The 24,684-nt window shown below is 37.8% G+C and overlaps 1 protein-coding gene across 3 annotated transcripts in view; it reads left to right on the top strand.

The window, feature by feature from the left end:
• Positions 1-24,684, top strand: part of LOC131051515 (cold-responsive protein kinase 1) — a 45,945-nt gene that overhangs the window by 15,491 nt on the left and 5,770 nt on the right. Inside the window, exon 7 of one of the 3 annotated variants that reach the window (XM_057986081.2) lies at positions 8,301-8,344. The exons of the other annotated variants lie outside the window; for them this stretch is intronic. Coding sequence (XP_057842064.1) covers positions 8,301-8,324 — 24 coding nt within the window. The 3' untranslated portion in view covers positions 8,325-8,344. The remainder of the gene's footprint in view (positions 1-8,300; positions 8,345-24,684) is intronic. 3 annotated transcript variants of the gene reach the window in all.

Below are 24,684 nucleotides of genomic sequence, written 5' to 3' on the forward strand. Positions count from 1 at the left end.
ACAATCTGACATACACCAAATCTTTCAAAGAATGGCTTTGATACCACTCTGATGCAGAGATCTTGTGCCTAGCTCTCCAGTTCACCCTTACTCACCCCAACTCCTCAACTCACCCTTCTACTCAAGCTCCTCCAAGGTAACTTGTTAGGGTACACTCCTTAGACCTCTAGGGCCTAAAATCTATTGGCTTGCCTCCTAGGTATAGCCTCTTGAGGTTTCTTGTTGGTTTTGACCCAAATCTCTGATTTTTAGATGGTCTCCTACTAGTTTCCCAAAACTCCAGCTAGGCTCCAAAGACCTCCGCCAAGGATCTTCACTCTAACCATGTTTAAAGTTTGTGGTTATGTTTTGCAGGTATTTTCAAGGTTATTTTATTTATTATAAAGGTCTACACCTTCCTCCCAAGCCCTAGGCTTTCAACTTGCTTCTACCGGCTGCTATTAGGCCTAAATGACTAGCCCTTCTGGGACTGTTTTTTGGTCTTTTCCCCCAAAATTTCCTAACAACCCCCAGATATTTTTACATATTCAGATACCCATTTGGAAGTTAAACAAGATCACAAAGTTTACCATTTGGGTTTGTCGTACAACTAGGGTAACTCAAAACGAGCTATTTTTAAGGGGTTTAGGGCTTCCAGACAGTTTTGGAAGATGTGCTCCAAACTCTTCACCAGTCAAAATCTACAACCAGAACAATCTTGGATACTTTTGGTACACCCATAGACCTTTCCAAAACACTATGGGTTGCTAAGGTATCAGTTCTCCATGGCTCTGAAAATGAGCAATCTCTGCTGCCCCCACACACTAGCTACAAGCTTGTGTGTTGTTCATCTCACCCATTCTCGTCTTCATAGCCTGCAAAAACACAAAACGCCTACTCTAAAAATATTTACAGAGCCTACCCAAGCCATCCAATGGATTTCAACTTGTGCCATTCATGGATGCTCAGGTAAAATGCATTTTTACAATCAAAACCCCAAATTTCAAGGGCTTGTGAGCAACTATTACAAAAATAGTGATAACTTTTGATTCAAAGCACTTCAGACCTTCATATTATACTTGTTGGAAAGGTAAAACAAATTTCTAACTTCCTATGCTACTATGAGCACCGTACCAGACCGTATAGGTCGTACAAAATTAGAAATTCAAAGCAAAAACAGTCAAAATGTGAGAAAAAGCATAGGAAACCCTTGGCAAATGAATTGAATGCAAACCAAAAGTTGATTAACCTCGTATTGGAGATGTTTAGAAGGTTTTATACACTATTTTAATTTGGTTCCAACCAACTTCCAACGCCATTTCCTTCATGGACAACTTTTGCCTAAAAATGCAAAAGTTGTCATGACAATTTTGACAACTTTTACCTATGAGTGCAAAAACACACTCCAAGGCTTTCAAGGCCTTAAAAATCACTCAAATGACATCCTACAATGGATTTAAACCATTTCCAAACATTCTAGCAAGTTTCCAAGCATCCACCTAGTACAAACCAAAAATTGACATTTTGACAATATTTTAGGATAATGACAATTTTGGATCCTGAGCACAACAAAAGTGTGGATAACCAAACTATGGCTTCAAAAAGCATCATAGGATTTCTTCCACCTTATTACAACATAAAATAACTTGAAATCACACAAATTCTAAAATGCAAGAAAAGACAACTTTGAGCTAGGTGCTCTGCACCACGTCCCCTAGCTGTCCCGAGGAGGCCCAGCGGTCCCCCTTTTCTCAACACAAAAAAAAAAGACTCAAATGCTCAAAAAAAACATTTTTTAATTTTATTATAGGTCTGTAAAACTGGATTTTCACTAATATGACAATTAAACATGTCTAAATCAATTCCAAAAGCACTTAGAAATATTGAGCAGCAGCCTGGTAATAAATTTCACAAACGCTTAGAACTCAATAGTGTGTAAAAAAGTGGTTGCAGGTCTGCATTATTGGACTTTTCACTGATATGAATGGTAAACAAATCTGAATCATAGCCAAAAGCACTTAGAAATATGTATGACAGCTTGGTAATGAATTTCACAAACACCCAAAACTTTGTAGTGCATAAAGAAGTGGTTGCAGGTCGTAATTGTAATGGAAGACTATCAAAATATCTTCCAACCAGAAAGAAACAATGAACTACATGCAAACAATTGTTGGCATATTGACAAGGAATTTTCAATTATGAATGTGATGCAAAGCCCTACCCAAACTCCTAAGGACAAGCCCAAAAAAGGTTAGGCTAGTGACCCCTCAACTAATCACAAGGGTCCTGCAAGGAAGGACTCCACACTTTGGATGAAACTACCCACACATTCGCTAGGCTTGGGCCACTCAAGATGAGTAAAAGGCTCCAACTTCTCAAAAATGCCTTACCGGTGACTCTTACCCTTAGAGGAATTTGGTCAATACCTGACATCTAAGAACTCTTTCAAACCCTGGTTTTGGTTTTGGGCACCAATTCCTTATACCTCCTTTGGAAATCTACCCCCTAGGCTTGTAGCCCTATTTGGCGATAAAATGGACCTTAACTCAAAACTGTTCCACACACCCATACAAACAAATTATCATTTCAGACACCCTTTTGGAAGTTGTACTGATCCCCAAAATGGTTTGGCTAGATCTGCAATTACAAGGTATGTTCCCTTTGGAGGCTAAGAGACTTAATAGGGGCAATTAGCCCTATTTTCCAAAGCAACTACTTTTACCGGTACACCAAATGAAAAATCAACTTTATGGACATGTGGGGGATAGTGAGAAACCTCTAATTCCAGGGTTGCACGCCTGGAATCCACCGCTATGACAACTTATGATGACTGTCCTAAATCTTGTCCTAGGTAGTCACATAGAGATGCATACCTAATCTTGCTCCTTTCTCCACACGACAAAGTTTCCCCTGCAACAAGACATGAAAACACTAAAGTACAAAGGCTTATCCTGCATCCCTCTAAAGGAAGAGTCTTCTAATGGACTGAAATGCAAGATAAGGCCATTTTTGTTCAAAACCCTCTCCAAACCCTCAATTTCCGGGTTACAGTCAGAAGAATGGAGGGTTCTCTCTACTCCAGAATAGTTAAGACCTCAAACCTCCACCAAAAGAAAACTATTTCATCTCCCTATCTACTCCATGGATGGTGGGATTCAAATCAATCCGTACAGGCACGTGCAACTCCTGCAAACACAGAATTTTTTGGGAAAACTGAAGTATTTTGTGTATTATTGCTTCACAAACTCCAATTATAACAGTAACAACCTTGGGAATCGTGCTCACGAGGCTTATACAACTCTCCAATGGTTGCCCACCAAATTTGGAGTAGGTTGGAGTTGTTGAAAGGCTTCCCCCAACTGATTTTCAAAAAGTTGCACTTTTGGACTCAAAAGTTGCATTTTTGCAATTTTGCACAAAAAGTTGTCATATTGGCTAAGGTTGGAATCCATATACATGGATCAACCAAACACTCATGAAACATGTCTAAAACCTATCAAACACAAATCTAAACCATCTACTATCCCTATTGACCACATTGTCCCAATTGGCTTCTCAAATTGCCTAATTGGTGACATGGGCTTACATGGTGGGGTTTATTGAATACATGAAACACAAGACACACTAAGACACCCTAATGATCCTAGTCTTCATCCTTAGGGTCATGAATAGCTTGTTGATGAGGTGCTCCTGCACTAGAATGCATATTGAGTATTGACAATGAATTCTGAACACAAATGTGGCATGTTAAGGGTCTATAATGTACATATACCTGCTTTATCCATGTTTTCATATGAATATAATTTATATATACATGCTTTATCTATTTTTCATATGAACATTTAAATTTCCCTATATATTTTAAATTTTCCCTATATTTTATATAGCCATCCCCTCGTCGTTGCCAAATTTGGCAAAAAAATTTGCCATCCCGGAAACTTGTCCCGCCATCCCCTACCGTCCCCATCCTGGGAACTCGGGGTAACATAAGTCAATACCTCAGTTCCTTCAAAGCAATGCAACTGCCATGAGTTGGGTTGAGCTAGAGGCACATGCAGTAAATTACAATCTCTTAAAAAATAAGTAGCACTAAATCATAGAAAGAAGAAAGTAGTCAACAACTCATTGCAGATTTCAAACTAGTTTAATCAAAATAACCCATTTTTCCCGGTCAAACACCATAGAGAAATCTCAAATATGAAGCCCTTTGGCAAGCTATGTCCTAATGTTAACTGCATTCCAATTTTGGTGAAGATTCCCATAATAAGCATTTGTGGTATACTTCAAAATATATGCAATCTAACAACTAATGGCGGCAGTAACAACTAAAAGTGCTTCCCCCATAAATCCTGAAAGCAATTCTCCTCACCTAATTGAAAGAACAAGAGTAGCTCCCATTGTTTGAAATGTTAAAAACTCGTTAAAGTTTTTGCAAGAATACCTGATGTGCTTTCTCGTGTAAATCATATAGGTTGCTATACATATAAAGTGCATCTTAAAAGTGCTGCCTTGAAATGCTCAGTGGCCAACTAATCTGTACAAACTTTATGGATTGACACTTTCCTTGGTAACTTGCAAGAAATTGCCCATGATGTTTTCCTTGCTGGCAAATATGGCTAAGAAAACTAACAGTGCAAAACACAAACAATTGGTAATAAGCTAATGCTAAACAGAAGCCAGCCTCCATAAAAAAATAAAAACAAAATGTCAACAAATCTAATCATAAAGTGTTGGAAATAAGCCATACCTGAACCAAAGACGGGACTGGTCACCAAGAGAGCCAGTAGCTTGGTGGTAGAGCACCCCAGTAGGAAATGAGAGGTCTTGGGTTCAACTCCCAGCTATTCCATGAGATGTTTAACATGGTAGCAGAGTCAAAGTCAGCAGAACCAGGCCAAGCTAAGATCCCCAAGAACCTATGGTGTGGCTCAGGGGGTCTTGGAAAATGAGCCACACCTGAACCAAAGAGGGGCTGGTCACTAAGATGGACAGTAGCTTAGTGGTAGAGCACCCCAGCAGCAAATGGGAGGTCTTAGGTTCAACTCCTAACTGGTCCAAAAAAAGTTTAAAACAAAGAAAATATTGATGAAGATAACTTCATTGAAAATATTTTTTTGGTACACTGAATAAGCTTAAAAAAATGATGCTTTTTTGGAAGTAACCAAAATTTTGTGCCATCCAATCCCCTACAAGACAAAACCTTACTATGAGTTCCACGTACCCAGTTTCTGGTTTTTACATTGTATTCTGGTATCGCCTCCATGTTACCTAGAACTGAGCAATGCATTTTATTTTGGGTTCCCTTATGGAAAAGAGTTGATTATGCCTGAGAATAAATGTTGTGATCGACTTGTATACATGTACACCAATTTTTTTGACATGCCAAGAAGATGTGCTGATTCAACTTCTAGAAAAGCCAATTTTTAGATTATGGGTAAACACTTTTGACCAAACGTAATGAACATGAGATGATTTTTTTCAATGCTTCCCAAGGATGTGTTCCCTGTCTTTTTACTCTCATCTCCTTTAGGAGACATATTGAGGACACAGGGACGCCTAGGAAATATCGTATCCACATCCCCTACCAAATTTAGGAGATATCCCAAGGACTTCAAAAAAATTGCAGGATATGCTGGGGGACGGCTAGCCATCCCCACAACGGCCAAGGGACTTCCAGATGTCCCCCATTTGTTCCAAGGACAACTAGCCGTCCCCTAACATACCTAAGGACGGTTTTAGTTACATCTAAAAAAAACTTTGTCAATGCTTGTTTGGTTTATAACATGTCCACTAGGATTTATTAAAAAAAATATGAAAATGGTGTTTGCCATGAAGGTCTATGGTTTCAAAGGTGTTAATTTATGCTCGGTGGCGGAGGCCCCACCTCTCGACCCCACCCTTGTATCACAATAGGGAATGCGACAATGACACTGCCCCTCGATCGTATTAGGGGTGCTGCCCCCAACCTCCATGAGGGGCACTAACCCTTGACCCTATTGGGGGCATTGCCCGCAAACCCCTATCAAACTATAAGTCTAACCAAATAATAGACCAATGATGAATCATAATCACAAAATCTACAAAATACATATCCCCAATTACAAATCTCTACATCTTCACAATCAAAATCATGATCAAGGATTATCTTGTTTCATACATTGGAAAACTTGTTTAGTATGCAAGGACTGCCATAGACAAAGTTGGCATGCCATAGTCAATTAGATTGTTTAATACAAGTTAAGTCAAAGTTGGTAGGAAATGCCATTTTCATAATACAAAAATGTATTTGCACAGACAACTTATAGAACAATCCATCTAAGGTCAAACTAGAACATAATCAGTTATCTTTTTACTTGACCATTCCTCTTTGTTAATGACTTCGACAACAAAACATGCACTCTTGAAGGCTTTAAGAAAACTTTAATACTAAATCCCCCTCAAGTATATAGTGTCTTCATTAACTCATGATCATATGTAAATATATTATATAAATAACATCATAATTCCTATTCAATTACTTATGCTCACAAAGGTTCTATAATGTCTATGAAAAATGCTATACCAATGTTATCATATGAATTATTGAAATTTCCTTATTTTTTTAATAACCATTCCCTAAAAATGGCCAAAAAGTACCCCCCATACTGGAACCACGTCCTGCCAACCCCTACCGTTCCATCCCGAAAACTTGGGGGAGCATAAATTTATTTGAAAGGGCCTACATCCTTGTACATGAAACCAATGGAACTATTGCTCCCTCATATAACCTGCTGCATAACCAGCATCATCTAGGTGCCTTCTTGCCGCATCCTTCCAGCACTCCTTGGCCACCTTCTTGCAGCATCCTTCCAACACTACCCTGTTGCAAACCAGTTATGAAATACGCACTAAGATATTCGTTCAGCATGCCATTTAGCATTAAGGTGCTCTCAGGGGGATTTGAACCATGGTCTCCAACAAGAGAACCAAGTGGCCTAGCAATTTAACCACACTCCACTTGAAGATATTTTCTCTAATGCTTGAATTCATGGTATCATAATGTAAATATGATGGAAAACAACATTAGCCTATGAACATTTCTGAATATTTAGGTAGAACCAAATTATCATTGAATCATAAAAGCACTGATCTTGCTAGCATTTGAACAACAAAAATATAGTCACATGGTATTCTTTTTACTACAATTGAATGCAAATTATTTAATAAAAATATTGTAAGGCAGCTTTCAAGCAACAAGGAAAGCTGCCATAAAACTCTGATATTGTTGATTGTAACACAGTTCTCAAACAAGGGAATGCAGAAAAAAATCACATTTGAATTGTGTTTTATGGATTAAAAGACTTCCATGATAAAGAAAGAAATATTCTATTTTGTTTAGGTCAAAAACAGAGCAAGACAAGCTAGGCATCACTATCAAAATGTATTGAGGTCACATACAGGATTGAAATGAACAATAATGGATAGAAACTGAGGGAAAAGAGTTGGGGAAGATAATGTAAACATGGATTTCTAATTAGATTGCTAGGTGAAACATGATTGAAATGAACATTAATGGATAGAAATTGAAGAGAAAGAGTTGGGGAAGATAATGTAAACTTGGGTTTCTATTAAGATCACTAGGTGAAACAAAGTCTACTGAAGATGGAGGATATATTGTTGTTGAGCTCTCTCCAAAATGTTCCAGTTTTAAGAGTCAAATCAAAGAATGATTTTTCTGATTCAAGGATATAAACCTGTTGCTAAGTTCCACGTTTGGCACATATTCAAGGATACTAGTAAAGATTGACAAGCCTTCTTTATATAAATGCATTGATTTGTTGTAGAATCTCTAGGGATTTATCAACGAGACCATTTTGTAAAATACAAAAAAGATAATAAATAATCATTGTTAGTTGGGCAAGAGAAAAATGTGAATTAGAAACCTCCCCCAAGTGGGTTTTAAAGATGAAATTAGACAGTGTGGCAAAATATCCCAGGTAAGGCATGTGCTAGGGTGGTCTTTCGAGATGAGGAAGGCAGCTTCATAAATGGTGATTCCTTTTGCTTTGGGACTAAACGAATAATGAGGTGGAATGGATTGCGGGGTTGAAGCTCTGCAATTGGTTAATGTGAGAGTTTTCTCCATTATTCTACTGGAAGGTGAATCAAAAATAGTTATTATGGGTTTGAACTTTGAATGGAGCTATGCAGCTTAAGAAGGAATTAATTAATATTTCTTTTTATTCATGTTCTTAGTGTAGGTAATAAAGCAGGGGACCCTTTAACGAATCATGGGATTATGATTGATCCTATAACCAATCTGTTTCCTATTTGCTCAACAGGATGGGAAAATTTGGAGAATATAAATGAAAAGGACAAAAGACTGGTGAGACTTTGAGCTTTTTAAGAAATGATGAGATTTTATTAATAATTGTCAGTCTATCATCACCTTTACATCATATAGTCAGTCTCCAAGCTATGTGAATTTAGATTCCCTAATAAATGATCTTTCTTGTGATCGACTCATTTTTTATTTGAGTTGTTACTTTTCATATATCTTCATTATTTTTTGCTGTAAGGCTACGCATGCAATGGCTTTTTTAACCAATGTATAATGTGTAAATGTTATTGCAATTTCCAATTTAATGAACAAGTTATATGCAAGATGGTGTATTTAAGATTTTGGTATTATGACTATGACAATAATATTGTTGTCTTCAATATTGTAACAAGAATAGTAATAATATTGAAGATCTTTCTTTTGCTGCAGGTATGGAGGATGAACATGTATCGATTTCAATGTCATCCCCTATCTTTTGAATGATGCATATATAGTAAGGTAGTCACGATCAAGTGGCACCTTGATCGGACATGTCTTTTAGACATGTCCGACCAAGATGTCACTTGGTCGTGACTCTTCCAAATGTCAACCAATCCATTCGGTGTCTATGATAACTAATCGGTGCCATTGTAAATGATAACAAATCGATATAAACACACCCGATAATGAATCGGTATCAAAGCAAACAAGCCCGATAACTAATTCGGGTCAATTGTAATATAACCCGATTATATATTGGTAATGTTTTGGACATGTATTTAATTGCAATTCGATAATGAAGAGGTTCGATATATAAATCATTCATATGAAATATACATCTACATTACCGTCTTTCTTCATTTGATGTAAATAGGTATGTATACGGTTTTATCTGATCGATGCTACTTGAATCAACACTCCCTCTTAGCTAGGGACGATAAAGTTACCATATCTATCATCTCATTTCTTATGATGGTCAGGATTCCTTATGAGGTTTCATAATCTTACTCTACATAGGATTATACCATTCAAATATGAAGTATCACCTAAACACGTGATACAAGGGGTTAGTCATATTGTAATGACATGATATCACCTAAGCACGTGATATCAGTATTGCCTACACATGCAATACTTAAGGATAATCATATGAAAATAATTAAATTTTCAACATATCCAAGTTGTGATAAGTGCACTAGCATTCTATTTCAAATGTAATATCACAACACAATCATGGTACAACCATGACATACCAGAGATCCTATCACGATAACTGGTTTGAACATCATAAGATTGTCACCTTATGATGTTCCCATACAAGTGTACAATATTTGAGAAGCCGTCACTTCTTGAATATGAACACAGGGGGTTACACCCACGACAAAGAAGTTTACACATTAAACATCTTATTGATATGCAAGTATAGGTTACAAAACAGGTTACCTTTCTATCATACCCAAACCTTTTCTGAAGTGATCAACCTTCACTCTGGAAAGGGGTTTGGTCAGAATAGCTGCAGTCTGGTCTCCTGTATTCACATACTCCAATTGGATCACATTTTTGTCTACCATATCTCGCACGTAATGGTATGGAATCTCAATATGCTTGGATCTGTCATGGAACACTAGATTCACTGAAAGTTTTATGCAGTTTTGATTGTCGCAATGGATAATAGTAGGTTTCATAGGATCACCAAACAATCCCACAAGTAACTTTCTAAGCCAAATGGCTTCTCAGGCAGCCATGGAGGCTGAATGTATTCGGCCTCGGTGGAACTTTGCGCTACAAAAGACTGCTTTCTGCTGATCCAGGATATCATGGCTGATCTCAAACTGAAGCAACACCCAAAGGTGCTTTTCCTGTCAGTCACACTTCCGGCCCAATCTGAATCTGTGAATTCGTGTAGATTAAGATCAACTTTCTCATACTTGAGACCAAGATTTAAGGTGCCTTGTAAATATCTCATAATGTGTTTTACTGCAACCAGGTGTATCTCCTTTGGCTCACACATAAACTGACTCAAAGCATTCACTGCATAGTAGATATCTGGCCTTGTATTTACCAGGTACATAAGAGACCCAATCATCTGCCGATATAGAGTGGGGTTAGTAGAAGGTGATTTTGCTGCTGCTTCTTTAAGTTTATGAAGATTGGTTTCCATTGGAGCGGTCATGGGTCTGCAGTTTAGCATTCCAAATCTCTTCAGGATGTCCAAGGTATATTTGCCTTGGTTTAGAACAATGTTATCACAATTCTGCCATACTTCCAACCCTAGGAAATAATGAAGGAATCCCAAGTCCTTCATATCAAATTCTTTGGATAGATCTTTCTTGCATTGATCTATAAGATGATCTTCCCCTGTGATTAATAAATCATCAACATATAAAATCAATATTAGCATATCACCTTTGTTCTGTTTGTAGTAGAGATTAGGATCTGCATTATTTTTAGAGAAGCTTAGTTTTGATAGATATGTGTCAATTCTTTCATACCAGGCCCTGGGAGCCTGTTTAAGCCCATATAGAGCTTTCTTGAGTCTACACACATGAGACTCTGCATGATGAATCTCAAACCCTTCAGGTTGCTCTAGGTATACTTCTTCAGAGATCTCTCCATTAAGAAAAGTTGTCTTTACATCCATTTGATGTACCTTCCATCCCTTTGCTGCTGCAATGGCTAGCACAGTCCTTACTGAGGTATATCTGGCTACGAGAGCAAATGTTTCTTCATAGTCTATTCCTTCCTTTTGAGAGAACCCTCTGGCTACAAATCTTGCCTTATGTTTTTCAATACTGCCATCTGCTGCATGTTTGATCTTAAAAAGCCATTTAGAAGAAACAACAGATTTCTTAGTTGGCCTAGGAACAATCTCCCATACATCATTTTTCATTATGGATTGATACTCTTCAGACATAGCATCCTTCCATACTTGATGTTTAAGGGCATCAGTTACATTGTCAGGTTCATTTTTAGATAGATCATTCATAAGAGCAACATAGCTAGTAAATTTATTAGGCTTTTTGCTTTCTCTGAAGGTTCCTGAAGGAGCAGCAAACCTCTGAGCTTCTTCTGCTGTTTTGGTGGCCCATAGTGATCTTTTCTTGATATTTCTAGGCGAGTGTTCATTTTCATTTTTAGTTTCATCTAGATTCTCCCTCTAAAACTCGGGAGCAGGATCTTCATCTAAGTTAGAAGTAGGGACATGATTTCAGGTTTTATGGAGCTCTGAGCTCTTTTGAAGGCTAAGTCCTCAAAGATTACATCCCTACTTAGTTCAATATTTCTTTGACCAGGTACATAGATTCTGTAAGCTTTGGAGGTTTCACTATATCCTACAAGCATTCCTCTTTTTCCAGAAGGCTCTAGTTTTAGTCTTTTTTCTTTAGGTACATGGATATAGACAGCACACCCAAATATCCTAAGGTGGCTGATATCTGGCTTAATTTTAGTGAATACTTCCTCAGGAGTTTTATCTTCAAGATGGGAGTGTGGGCATCTGTTCTGTATATATACAACGGTGCTAGATGCTTCTGCCCAGAGATTTGTGTTAAGGTTTTGATCTAGAATCATGGCCTTGGCAGCTTCGACTATAGTCCTATTTTTCCTTTCAGCTACCCCATTTTGTTGGGGGTTATAAGGTATAGTAAGCTCCCTCTTAATCCCATTATCTTTACAAAAAATTTTAAACGAATCTGATGTGTATTCTCCCCCATTGTCAGTTCTTAGGGTTTTAACTTTGTTTCCTGAGTAGTTTTCAGTTAGTGATTTAAATTCTTTAAACCTAGAGAGGATCTCTTTTGATTCTTTACATTTCAGAAAGTAGATCCAAGTCTTCCTAGAGTAGTCATCAACAAATATTACATAATACAAGAATCCCCCTAGAGAGGGTACGGACATAGGTCCGCATACATCATAATGAACTAACTCTAGAACTTTACTAGTTTTCCTAGTACTATTTTGGAATGTACCCTTGGTATTTTTACCTAGGGTACATCCTTTGCATGCCCCTGAATGATCTTGCTTTAACTTGGATAGACCTGTGACAAGGTTTCCCATTGAAGATAAAGCCCTAAAATTCAGATGGCCTAATCTTCTATGCCAAACTTCATTTGCATTAGTGGCTTCATGGATTAAGACTAGGTTGGGTTTTGTGCATAGCTCATACAAATAGCCATGTCTCTATCCAATGGTCTTTGCCTTCTTGATGGAAGAGTTCTTTGGCCAAGCCAATCCTCTGTTGTTCATGAAAGTCACTCTGTATCCGTTATCTTCCAGTGCCGATATAGAGACTAGATTCCTTTTGATGCCGGGGACATATAATACTCCTTTGAGCTACAAGGATATGCCTGTCTTCAATTTGATGGTGTAGGTTCCCATTCCTCTGACTGGATGTGTGGAGTCCTCTCTGATGGTTACTTCCTCATCACTCTCCTCTGTCATGGAGTCAAGTACTTCTCTAAACCCTGTGATGTGCCTGGATGAACCACTATCAATCACCCATGAGTTGATCTTGTTATAAGCTTGGCTTGTGAGTGCTGAGTAGAGTACATATTTTCTGGAGTCATCTTCCCCTTTAGTCTTTCTTGCTTTGGCAAATGTAGCATGTTGCTTGGTTCTTTCCGAGCACTTTGCAACATAGTGTCCAAACTGATCACATCTGTAATATTGGATGTGAGATAAGTCCTTCTTTGAAGTGTTCTTGCTTTGACGACCTTTTCTCTTCCTAAATTGCCTTTTCTTGTTTTGCTTGGTGGAGTTAGTGTTTAGGACTTGTAGGTCTTCATCTATATTCTTATGTTTCATTCCTTTCTTATTCAGTCTAGATTCCTCTTGGAGACAGTCATCTCTTAGTCTTTCAAACTCAGGATATTTGTCCCTTGCACTAATGCCCTGAACAAATGTTTCCCATGCACTAGGTAACCCATCTAGAGCAATGAGTGTTAACTCTTTGCTTTGGATCTCATATCCTAGGGTTGATAGTTCATCTCTTAGAGTTGAGATCCTCATGAAGTAGGTGTTTACTGTCTCTCCTTTGTTCATGGTTATATGATTGATTGCTCGCTTCAAGGCTAGAGTTCGACTTGCATTTGATATCTCAAATGTGTTCACAAGTGCTTTGAACATTTCAAAAGTTGTTTCATGTTTCTTTATAATGGGCATTATGTTATTTCTCACCCCATCAACAATAATCTTGATTGCTTTTTCATTTCCTTCTATCCATGATGCTTTGTCAGGTTCGGTCTCTGGTTCCGAAGATTCAGTCTTGATAAAAGTTTCAACTTTGCTCTCCCTTAGAATCATCTTGATTTTGAACTTCCATGCGGAGAAATCATCACCCACACCAAGTCTATCTTCGAATCTCATAGCATTGGCCATTAGAGAAATAGGATGCTTGATATAAACTAGTTCTTAAATTTTCCACAAAATTGAATAGCCTCGGGTTCGATAGCCTGGCTCTGATACCATGTAAATGTTATTGCAATTTCCAATTTAATAAACAAGTTATATGCAAGATGGTGTATTTAAGATTTTGGTATTATGACTATGACAATAATATTGTTGTCTTCAATATTGTAACAAGAATAGTAATAATATTGAAGATCTTTCTTTTGTTGTAGGTATGGAGGATGAACATGTATCGGTTTCAATGTCATCCCCTTTCTTTTGAATGATGCATATATAGTAAGGTAGTCACGATCAAGTGGCACCTTGATTGGACATGTCTTTTAGACATGTCCGAAAGACATGTCCAACCAAGATGTCACTTGGTCGTGACTCTTCCAAATGTCAACCGATCCATTCGGTGTCTATGATAACTAATCGGTGCCATTGTAAATGATAACAGATCGATATAAACACACACGATAATGAATCGGTATCAAAGCAAACAAGCCCGATAACTAATTCGGGTCAATTGTAATATAACCCGATTATATATCGGTAATGTTTTGGACATGTATTTAATTGCAATTTGATAATGAAGAGGTTCGATATATAAATCATTCATATGAAATATACATCTGCATTACCATCTTTCTTCATTTGATGTAAATAGATAGGTATACAGTTTTATCTGATCGATGCTACTTGAATCAACAGAATGTAGTATCGCATATTATAGTTGTGTGTTCAGCTATGAGTAGGTGGCTATGGGTTGCTTTTCTACATGTGGAGTCTGTTTTTTTGGTGGCATTAGTGTGTGCTAGTCATGGCTAGAGATTGAAAGAAGGGCCCTTGTGACCCTTTCTTCAAGGGATGGCACGTATTGTTACCCAAAGAAGGATTTTGATTGCTCCTATCTAGTAACAGGAACAAAAAGAGTAAAGGGTAAATTAGAGGTGAATTCTTTGCTCATTTAAAAGCTAAGGTCTCATATGGGATTATCTAGGAGAGGATGTATAATCTGCTTATATCAAGAGAATTGTCGGTCCCCCCTATAGTTAAATTCCAGTCCACAACTGTTATGATGCATGAAGACGATTGAAATGGAATGAAAAAAGTGATGCTCTTTGTCTACCATCATATGCATTTCTTGCAGGATTATTGTCAAGACGTGAAGGTGGGGACTCACCTCTAGGTCACCCATTCTCAATGGGCTCCTAGAGATAGTGAGTGATTTTATCTCCCCAATATTTGGGAATAATGTGATGCAAAGAGCTACCAGTTGTGACGTTTTCACACATCGCCTCATTGCAAATGGGGATCCCCTACTTTTTAGGCCCTCTCGGTCTTTTGGCTTGCGTTTTTGGGGTCTTTTCGCAGCAGTCTCGTCAGTCTCTCTTCTTTGCAAGTGTTTGGGGGTCATATTGGTCAAGTCTGCCTTTCGTTTGAGCAAATTCGGTTAAGCTTAGGGCCTATTTTGTCTTGTTTTTTGGGTTAATGCCTTTTATCCTAGATTTTAGTGGTTTCTGTTAGGGTTTTGGGAAAACTGAACATTCGACTGGAATCAGGACCCTTCAAGAGACCTCTCAGTAAAATTTGAGCCCAAACGGAGCAACTTTCTATTTTTAGAAAGTCCCTAGTTTTTAGGGATTTTTCCAAGTCCCGGAATGTCGTCATTTTGCCAAAAATCAAACTTACTATTTTTAGTAATTTCTATTTTTAGTAAGTTTCTATTTATAGTAAGTCATTCCTGAACCCTGTCTAGGGGTCTAATGCTGACATTTTGAATGTTTCTATTTTTGGAAAGTCAGTACTGGCAAGGTTAGTCAGATAAGGCAACAAGGATCAAACGTTCACAAACATTTCTAATTCCGATAAGTCAGACAACAGACAGAGAAAGCCAGAAATTGATCAAGTGCTAGAAGCCTATGCCTAAAATGGAAAGCCCAGAAATTCGCCAAAATGAGGAAGGCAAGGACAGATGGAAAATTCCATGAATCCATGGCATAGTGGAAATTCCGCCCAAGTATGCAGTTGGGCGCCAAAATGAGGAAGGCAAGGACAGATGGAAAATTCCATGAATCCATGGCATAGTGGAAATTCCGCCCAAATATGCAGTCAGGGGCCAAAATGAGATTCCCAAGGATAGAAGGAAAATCCATGAATCCCTGGCACTGGCAAAATTCCGCCCAAGTCTGGAGTCGGGCGCTGAATTGAAGATCCCAAGGAGAGGAGGAAAATTCGCGAATCCATGGACAGAGCAAAAATGCGCCCAAGTCTCGAGTCAGGCACTGAATTGAAGATCCCAAGGAGAGAAGGAAAATCCATGAATCCTTGGCATGGTGAAAATTTCACCCAAGCTAAAAAATTGAAATTTTGCCTAAGGCATGGAATCCAAGGAGTCAAGGAGGAATAAAAAGCAAAATTCCCCTCAGACGAATTTTCGAATTTGCTATTTTTAGACACCAGATCTCGACGAAGTATGGAAAATTTTATAGATTCGGAATCGGGATGAAATTCCCCATCCAATGAACTTGGCTCCTAAATTTTAGGAGGATCCCTAAAAAAATAGGGATGTTGAAAATAGGACATGGAGAATTCACAAAACAATGAATTCCTTCCTCAGGAGGAATTCCCGCCCCAGCCTTGTGGAGGGCGCCAGAATGAAGAATGCATGGAGAAACAGGCAAATTGCAAGGGTCCTTGACCAAGGCATTTTAGCGCCCAAGTGAGAGAAGGAGCACTAGATAGAAGGAGGCATGGAGGATTCACAAATTCACTGAATCCTCCACCAAGTCAAAATTTTGTCCAAGATGAAGGACAGGCGCCAAACTGAAGGAGGCATGGAGGATTCACAAATTTCATTGAATCCTCCACCAAGTCAAAATTGCACCCAAGAAGAAGAAATTCCAAGAAAGTGAAAAAATTGGTTGTGTGTCGGAAATTCCTTCCTTCAGGACAGAATTCCAGGAAAGGTAAAAAATTGACTAAGTGTTTGAAATTTCTTCCTTCAGGACATAGTTCTTGCAAATCATGAAAATTGGCTAAGGCATGAAGAATTTCCTTCCTCGGCGTAAGGAACAAATTCCTTTCCAAAGGAGAATTCCTCCACAACAAGAAATCACACCCAAGGATGAATTGAAGATAAAATTTCTAAGGCAAGGAAGGAATCAGGGATGAACTGAACAAGAAATTTCCCCCCTAGGGAAGAATTTGAAAAATCCATTTTCAGGGGTCAAATGACCTCCAAATTTAGAAATTTTTGAAGATATGGATACGTAAGAGAATTCTCTCTCCTGGACCAAAACCCTAAAATTGTGGAAATTCCTAAAAAATAGGAGATGTTGAAAAATTGTTGAAAATCCCCTCCAGAGCAAGGAGAGTTCGAGAAACTTCAAGAAAAATTCTTCATAGATCAATTCTTCTCTCCTAAAGTTTTCTTTGTCCAAGGTTTTCTCGCCAAGTGGCAATCGAGTCAACGGATGTTGAATTAATGAAGCATCTCTCTGCATGCAACCGTCACATTTATGGCATTATGACATATTCGTTCTGCATACAACCCTCACATTCAGAAGATGATGGTGCATTTATGGCATCACAGGCGATTTTTGCATGAGGGCACATTTAATGTGCTAGTGGGCGCTATTTTAGGCTCTTTTAAATTAATTGTACATGGGCATAATGGGTTATTAATTGCCGATTCCCACCTTGTTGCACCTTGAGTGGGGAATCTTTAGGGCAAACCCTAATTAGGGTTTTTCATGGCTCGAGGCCTCCATAAGGGGGTGACCCCTTCATTTGTAAAGGAGGGAGCTTTGTATGAAATTGTTGCGATAAGTTTTGAGATAATAACAGTGAAACATTGTTCTTTGATGGTGTCTATTTAAATTATTTTTTCAAAGCTTGCATGGTTTCACCTTCCTCACTTAGATTAGAAGTAGTAAAGTGCTTTGATTTCAATGGAGAATGTAATGGTGTTTGATGAATTTCCATGGTTCATACTTTTTGCATCTTGCTGATTGTAAGTTGCAGTGTAAAGTTAGCCTGAACCCCCTAAATTTGTGCTAAGTTCGATTGTAGATGGTCGTTTGGATTGCGTCATTTTTGGGTATTCAATTGTACTTTCTCGATTTGAAAATCCTCTAGCATCTCCAGAAGATTGCACTGGTTCTTGCGGAGTTGTAGTTGATCTTGGCAAAACAGAGCTTGGTTTATTGGGAATTTGTCCACCAGAACACTATTCATTGTTATCACTGCTCTTAGGAGTAGATTTAGATCCTTCTAAACCCTTTCCCTTCTACTTTCAGTTTATTTTAGTCCGTTTGAAGCAGCAGCATCGCAAAATTGTCATATCCGATGATGGAGTTCCAGCCACAACAAAGAAGTGAAGGAATGATGCAAACGTAAGGCCCCTTGGATTACCAGCAAACACATTAGCCGACTGAGTCGCGTCCACGCATTGAAGGAACCTTGGAGTTGATTGTTTGAACTTCTTGCAATCTTAGCATGCAATCACACTTTGATCAAGAGAGAGTGAAGTGGCCGTTAGGCAACTTTATTCTGTGTTAGACGATGTCCTAAAAAGCACGTCAACACTACCAAGCGTGCGGAATTGGTTAATGGTGTCAGGATTTCGCTGCTAGCAACTGGTGTCAGCTATAAAGTAGAGATCGCATCCTTTATTCGTGTTGGTAATGGGGCCAAGGCGGTAGTGGAGTTGGAAAGTGAGTTGCTGTAGAACTGTAAGGTGGCAGTAGTGTTTGTGGTTCTTCGTCCTTCTCCTCAGTTGATGTTCTTGTGTAGGAGTTTTGTTATACTAAATTTTTTGTCTTTTATGGATTTCATGTCTGCTATCCCTATAGTGGAGGAAGCTTGCTTGTTTTTGCTCTTGTTATTTATTGCTTTGGGCTTTCTTTTGGTTTCAAAAGGTGACTGTCTTTAATAGCTGTTTCCCATTACCCTGGTTAGTTTATCACGCAATGTATGAAGTTTGTGCTTCTAGTGTTTTGGATTGACAGCGGTTGTCATCTTGGTATTACTGTTGTAATCTTTTCTAATATTTTACATTTACTGGATGGGGCCCCAACAGAACCCCTGTTAATAAACTAAAAATTAAATAATGAATAATGAAAAAGATACACAATGATGGAAAAATACAACATATCCCCAACCATAGAAGTCCATAAGGTGCCCAAAAAGTGCACAGCAGAAATGGCCTAAAGCTCCATGGATTTTACTTAGCTGGGTACTGGATATACAAGGGAATGTTAGATATCACTACTTTAATAAGAAAAAGTCCTAGAAATAAGGACATACTTTGTAAAGTTCAACACACCCACAAAGAAAATCCCCTTGAAGAACCACTTCACGAAAAACAAAGGAATTAGATAATTTTGGCCTGTTAATGAACAGCATTGAAGCTATACTCAAACAGATCATTGCCAAGCAGCATTGAAGCCAAATTAGTGCTTACATCTCCTGCATAAGATAAAAAGGAGCTGCAAATGTAACAGTTATTAGCAGCCACCAGGCAATACAAGGTTTGTTTGGTATGTAAGAGCTTTCAAAAACCTTCTGAGCCGTGAGAGCAAATGGAAGGTCCTAATTTGGGTTTCCAACATGTTTTTCAATTTTCTTAGGTATGTTAGCAATGGGTATGCTATTTTTATACTTTCTTGGGTGCACCTTATCAGTCAAAAATAACAATACAATCATACAAGGGTCTCTACAAATTTTGGCTTCTGAGATCTCTATAATATGATCTATTATATCAGATTGAGATTGCAGTTTCATTAGAAAAAAACTAGCAGGCATCTATATTCCATAAATGAAAAACATTATTTACTACAAGTCAATTCCAGAAAACACTATAAAAAACAGTGGTATAGTTTCCAAATTACAGAGCCCTTCTTGAGGGTGTACGCAATGCATCTATTAGTTGTTTGCATCTTGCCATTATAACCGCATTAATGATGATATTACAATTCCTCATAGGTGAACAATACCAGAAGTCAGCACTTCAGCTACAATGAAATTATGAATGTTCATCCTGTATTCAAAATGCCTGAAAGCCATAATGAAGAATGGAGATTGAAACCAAGAATACAATTTTTGAATCAAATTGAGGTGGATATTGGTAAACAAAGATACAAATCAAGCATATTATTGTACACTCTAAAATTACAAACTTAAATGAATGAACGGTCAGCAGTCACTAAAAATAATTAAACTTGTTTTAATAGAATAAACCCTACCCCTCCCCACCATGTACATAATTAGGAAGATGTCAGCTGCATTCAAATGTGTACAGGTAATTCTGTATCCCATCGAAAATGTCAACACTCTCTCTCAAAGAAGTTAAGATTCACATCTTACAAATTAGCAAATGTCATCAAACATGTCAGTTTGGTTTTCATGCTGTGCTTCAAAAATTTTATGAACCCCTTTGAAACTCCTGGCCACTTAAAGTCCATGTTAGACACAACAAACAAGATTCTAGAAATACCAGAACCGGGGCTGTGCAGCAAACAAGCATTTATAAAAATGCTAGAAGAGGGTATGAGAAGCACCAGTATCACAATGCTGCCCAGAGTCCACACTGCTTTTCAGCAGTGTCACAATGTTGTGTACACATACACTAGGAAGATAATGATACTTATATAGGTTTTAGACAGGCATGCTGCCTACTGGGCCACATTGGATCGTTACATGTAGTGTATTGAGTCTCACAAACAATTTTCCTACAGCTGCAAAGGGTCAAGCACTCAAAAAAAAAATTAAATTCCTGTATTTATTTTCCTGCCCAGGAGAAATACCACTGCCAATAAGAAATTTTCATTTTACCAATTATTTTGCCTGCAAAATTAGACAAAAACAGACATTAAGAAAATTTACTTTTTTCTCTTGGCCCGATAACCAATGCAAAGAAACATGATTTAATAAAAAAATATAGTCTCTGTTCTAGACAGGGACTAACAATCATTTCTCTGAAGTCCTGATCTTGGATTATGACTTTTATATTTTTATACAAGCGTCTCTTTCAAGATAACATTTCTAACAATTAAACTCAACTGGTAAGAATACATGTAATTGGATAGATTTTGGTCGTGATTCGTTAAATGTATAAAGCATACTTTCCATACATTTTTATGCCTAAGATAATGTTGGTGTACATCTTTCTTTTTCTATATTATCGCTTGGTAGCAAGCTACACATTTTATTGGTCAAAAACCTAAGCTAATTCAACTTGACCATGTTTCTCAATTGTGGCCAAGGATACAATCCAAGTGTATTGCAGCAATTACCTTAGAGGCCAGGTTTAAGATGGGTCAAAGTTCCCTTAAAATTGATGATCACAAAACCTTTGTCATCTCTCATTATCGCCCCTCTACTGTCTGATTTTGTCATTCATCTTAAGTTTCTATGGCATATAATGTAGCAGTACATTAGAAGCATGGAGAGGCTATAGCTTAACTCTATGAGTACTTGTCCAATTTGCAAGCTAGATTTGCTTGGTGAGATTCTAGTGAGTTTTCACTGAGTTTTATATAGATTCCTGTGAGTACTGTCTAGAAAACTGCCAGCTAGCCAATTTTCTTTTCTATTTTAAAAAAAAATTGGCACTGGGTAGATAACACTGCTGTAGCTTATAGAGAGAGGGAAGGAAGCATCGGGTGGGGGGGGATTCTAGTAGTGGCAGGGCCCCGGAACAACTAATCTACAACTATAATTCCCTAAGTTTGAGATACCTCTGCAGGTTAATTAATAAGCCCCCAAAGATTTGCAGGGAGGCCCCCTCCTACTAAAATAGTTCTAGAATCGAGCCCTTTAATTCGAGCAGTGCCCTACTATTCTAAGGATGCGCTCCATAGCCTCCTCCCACCCACCCCTAGGGTGAGCTGCCAAATTAATTAGTACCACAGAATCGTAGGGCGAACTGTTCATTAAAAAACCTGCTAGCCCTAGTCAAGCCCCCCTTATTAATCAGCCATATTTTTTTATTCTTGTCTCCAATTTGAACGACTTTTCACTAGGTTTTCTATGTGTTATTTAAAATCATGTCTTATACTTCTATTAGTATTTTGTATGTTTAAATATATATTATTAGTGTTTTGCTCAGTTTTGTTGATTTTTGGCAAGTTTTATGTTTGAGTCATAATTTTGAGTTGTCAATTTTTCATCAAGCTTGAGTTTTAAAATTATGGGAGAATAGGCAATCTTCCCTTCATAAAATTTAGCAAACACCAGTGGGAATGCAAATTTGAGTGAATTTATATAACCAACCATCCCAAAAACTGTGGTCAAGGGAAGATAATTGGTTCACAACAGTGGATATTGTAAAGCTTGAACAATTAGGCCAAACTAAGTATTAATGGACTAAAGAGATTCCCACTCATTATATGTTGCACATCAAGTATCCAAGATGATATCTAGATGAGGAGGATGACTAAGAAGATCTGCTACCTTTTCTACCCCTTGTATATTTTATCACCAAAAGAAATTGTTAAATGTAAGATGCCCACTTCAAAAATTGATGTTGTTGAAGCCTATAAATGGTAGGGGCTTGGCTCCTTCTGGTGTTTGGTTGGTTGGTTCTTGTCAATTGCCCCTTAGATTGAGAGTTAAAAAAATAAAAGGATTGGTGATTAATATCCAGAATGACACCTATTTTAAGAGTATAACGACACTACTTGATTACTTGGATCAAAGCATAAAATTCTGTCATGTGCTCTGTAATTGAACTTGGCTTGTGACAATGCTGCAGACTGATACACCAATAAATACCCGCCCTGCTTAAATATCGTCTTCTTTCATTTGCAAAAGAGAGCAAGACACGGAGTAGAGAAAAAAGCCCCTTTGAAATGACAAAAAACTTGAGTGGCCTATGAGCTCCAACTAAGATTCATTTGACTGCTGAATTGACAAAGATGACAGACAAAAGGCAAGTAGTTATGAATGAGCTGTCAAAAGAAGTCCATCCCTCATAGAAAGCTCTTTTGAGCTGAAATGTTGGATGAAATGGACCACTCATGAAGGACCTTTACTTTATGACATATGTAGGTCTGCATGTATTCCATGCACATGAATGAGGAACCCCAAGTACTTAAGCAAGGTTTGACCAAACAAGAATTTCTACATCTTTGCTTGGAGATGACGATGAAGATAAAGATCCACAATTATTGGCGTATTGACCAAGTAATCATCATATTTCTTTCTCTAGACCAAGATGTCATCAAGTTAGACAAAAAATGGCCAAGATGTTATTAAGAAACATCATATATGATACACATGAATATAGTGAGGGCATTGATGAGGCCAAAAAGGAATGACCAACAACAAGTAGAGTCCAAATAAGGTCTTAAAAGATGTCTTCCACACATCAAAGGGGCCCATGTGGATTTGATGATATCCAGAAGTCAATTCAAGCTTAGTGAATTAATAGGTACCTTCAAGCTAGTTGAATACTGCTGAAATGATCATCAATCCTAGGAAGTGGATATCAATTCCTCACAATGATTTTGTTGAGAGAATAATAATTTGTGACTAATTTTAACTTATTATCTTCTTTGAAATGATGAAGGAGATCTGCAAAGAGGTGTTGATTTGGATCCTGCCCTATTTGAGGATCTTCTTGATTTGTCTTCTCGTTTTGGTACTGTCAATGGGTATAGTGCAGTAAGGTAGTCAATGGGGCAATTGAGAATGCGATTCTAGTTCAACAGATATTGAATGACCATCAAAGAAGTAATCCATTTAAGCTCATCAAATATATCAGAATATGCATCAACAAGAGATTTGATTGCTTTAGGACGAAGCTTGCCAGCGTTATTTACCTTGGCATCCTAAATGATGCAAAGAGTAAAATATTTATGCAAATTATCCTTTTTGATTACTGACCTACTAGAGAATGAAGAACTAATAGAGGATGGAATGGTTTTATGCACTTTACCATCCTTATATACTTGATAGGTCTTCTGCAAGTCATCAAATATGACCTTGTGGTCATATTGATAAGGTGTTTCAAGTTTTTAATTATAGGAATTCAAGGGAGTGGCATCACAATCACTGTACCCCGAAATGCCTTAGTAGCAAATTTGATGGAACTCTTACAAGACACAATTAAGCGGGTTGCAGGTGTGTTGAAATTGGCAACTGCAGATCATCTACCAACTTCCATTAAATCAATTTCTTTTGGCTGCCATTGCCAAGGATAAGCTCTACAAATCTATTATTGACTTGACAGTTATGAGTGAATAGAACTTCCCTAGTGTTGACAAAATAGTCTTTGTTTGTGAGAACGAGCTAAGGATTAGAAGTGTTGGAATTGTTACCTAAATAAATCAAAATGTTTACATTGTGAAGTCTGCTTGGCAAGAAATGTCTGCCATATTTGATTTGAGGCCCTGAAATTCATTGATAGAACGTCATGTGTGCTTGTTGTAAGCACAACACTTCATTTCCTTTCCGTATTAGGGGGTTCAGCCCCTAATGGATCTATTTAAAGAAGAATGCCCTTCTTGGATAATGATCAAGCTGTATGAGAGGAGGGCAGGTGTCGAAGATGAAGAATAACTCTTTGTTGGAGAAAAAAATATTAACTTGTCTTTGGTTGTGTACCTTCCACCTTCAAAGCAGGCTAAATGCAACTGAAGGTGAGAAAACAACCTAGAGACAAATCTGATGCAAGGTATGATTTAGATCCTAGGTTATCCAGGGGGCAGTGCTCCAAATGAAAATCTGGATGTGTTGTAGGTGTGCCAAAGCAATAAAGAGACAAGGATATAGACAATGAAGAAGAATACTAAAACTGGAACATATGTTTTATTAATTTATGCATTCTATATATGTCATACTCTTGAGGGAGATGTACGGCTGGTACTTTCTCCTACTATCCTATGTCTATCTCTAGCTACTGTTACAAATATGTACTCAGATTTACAAACTTATGAAAGTTACAGTTGTGACAATTGAACACCTGTGTGTGACTTCATCTTCCAATGACGTAACTCCTGATTGCTTGTCAT

Source organism: Cryptomeria japonica, chromosome 11, assembly GCF_030272615.1.
Source record: "Cryptomeria japonica chromosome 11, Sugi_1.0, whole genome shotgun sequence".
Classification (NCBI taxonomy): Eukaryota; Viridiplantae; Streptophyta; class Pinopsida; order Cupressales; family Cupressaceae; genus Cryptomeria; species Cryptomeria japonica.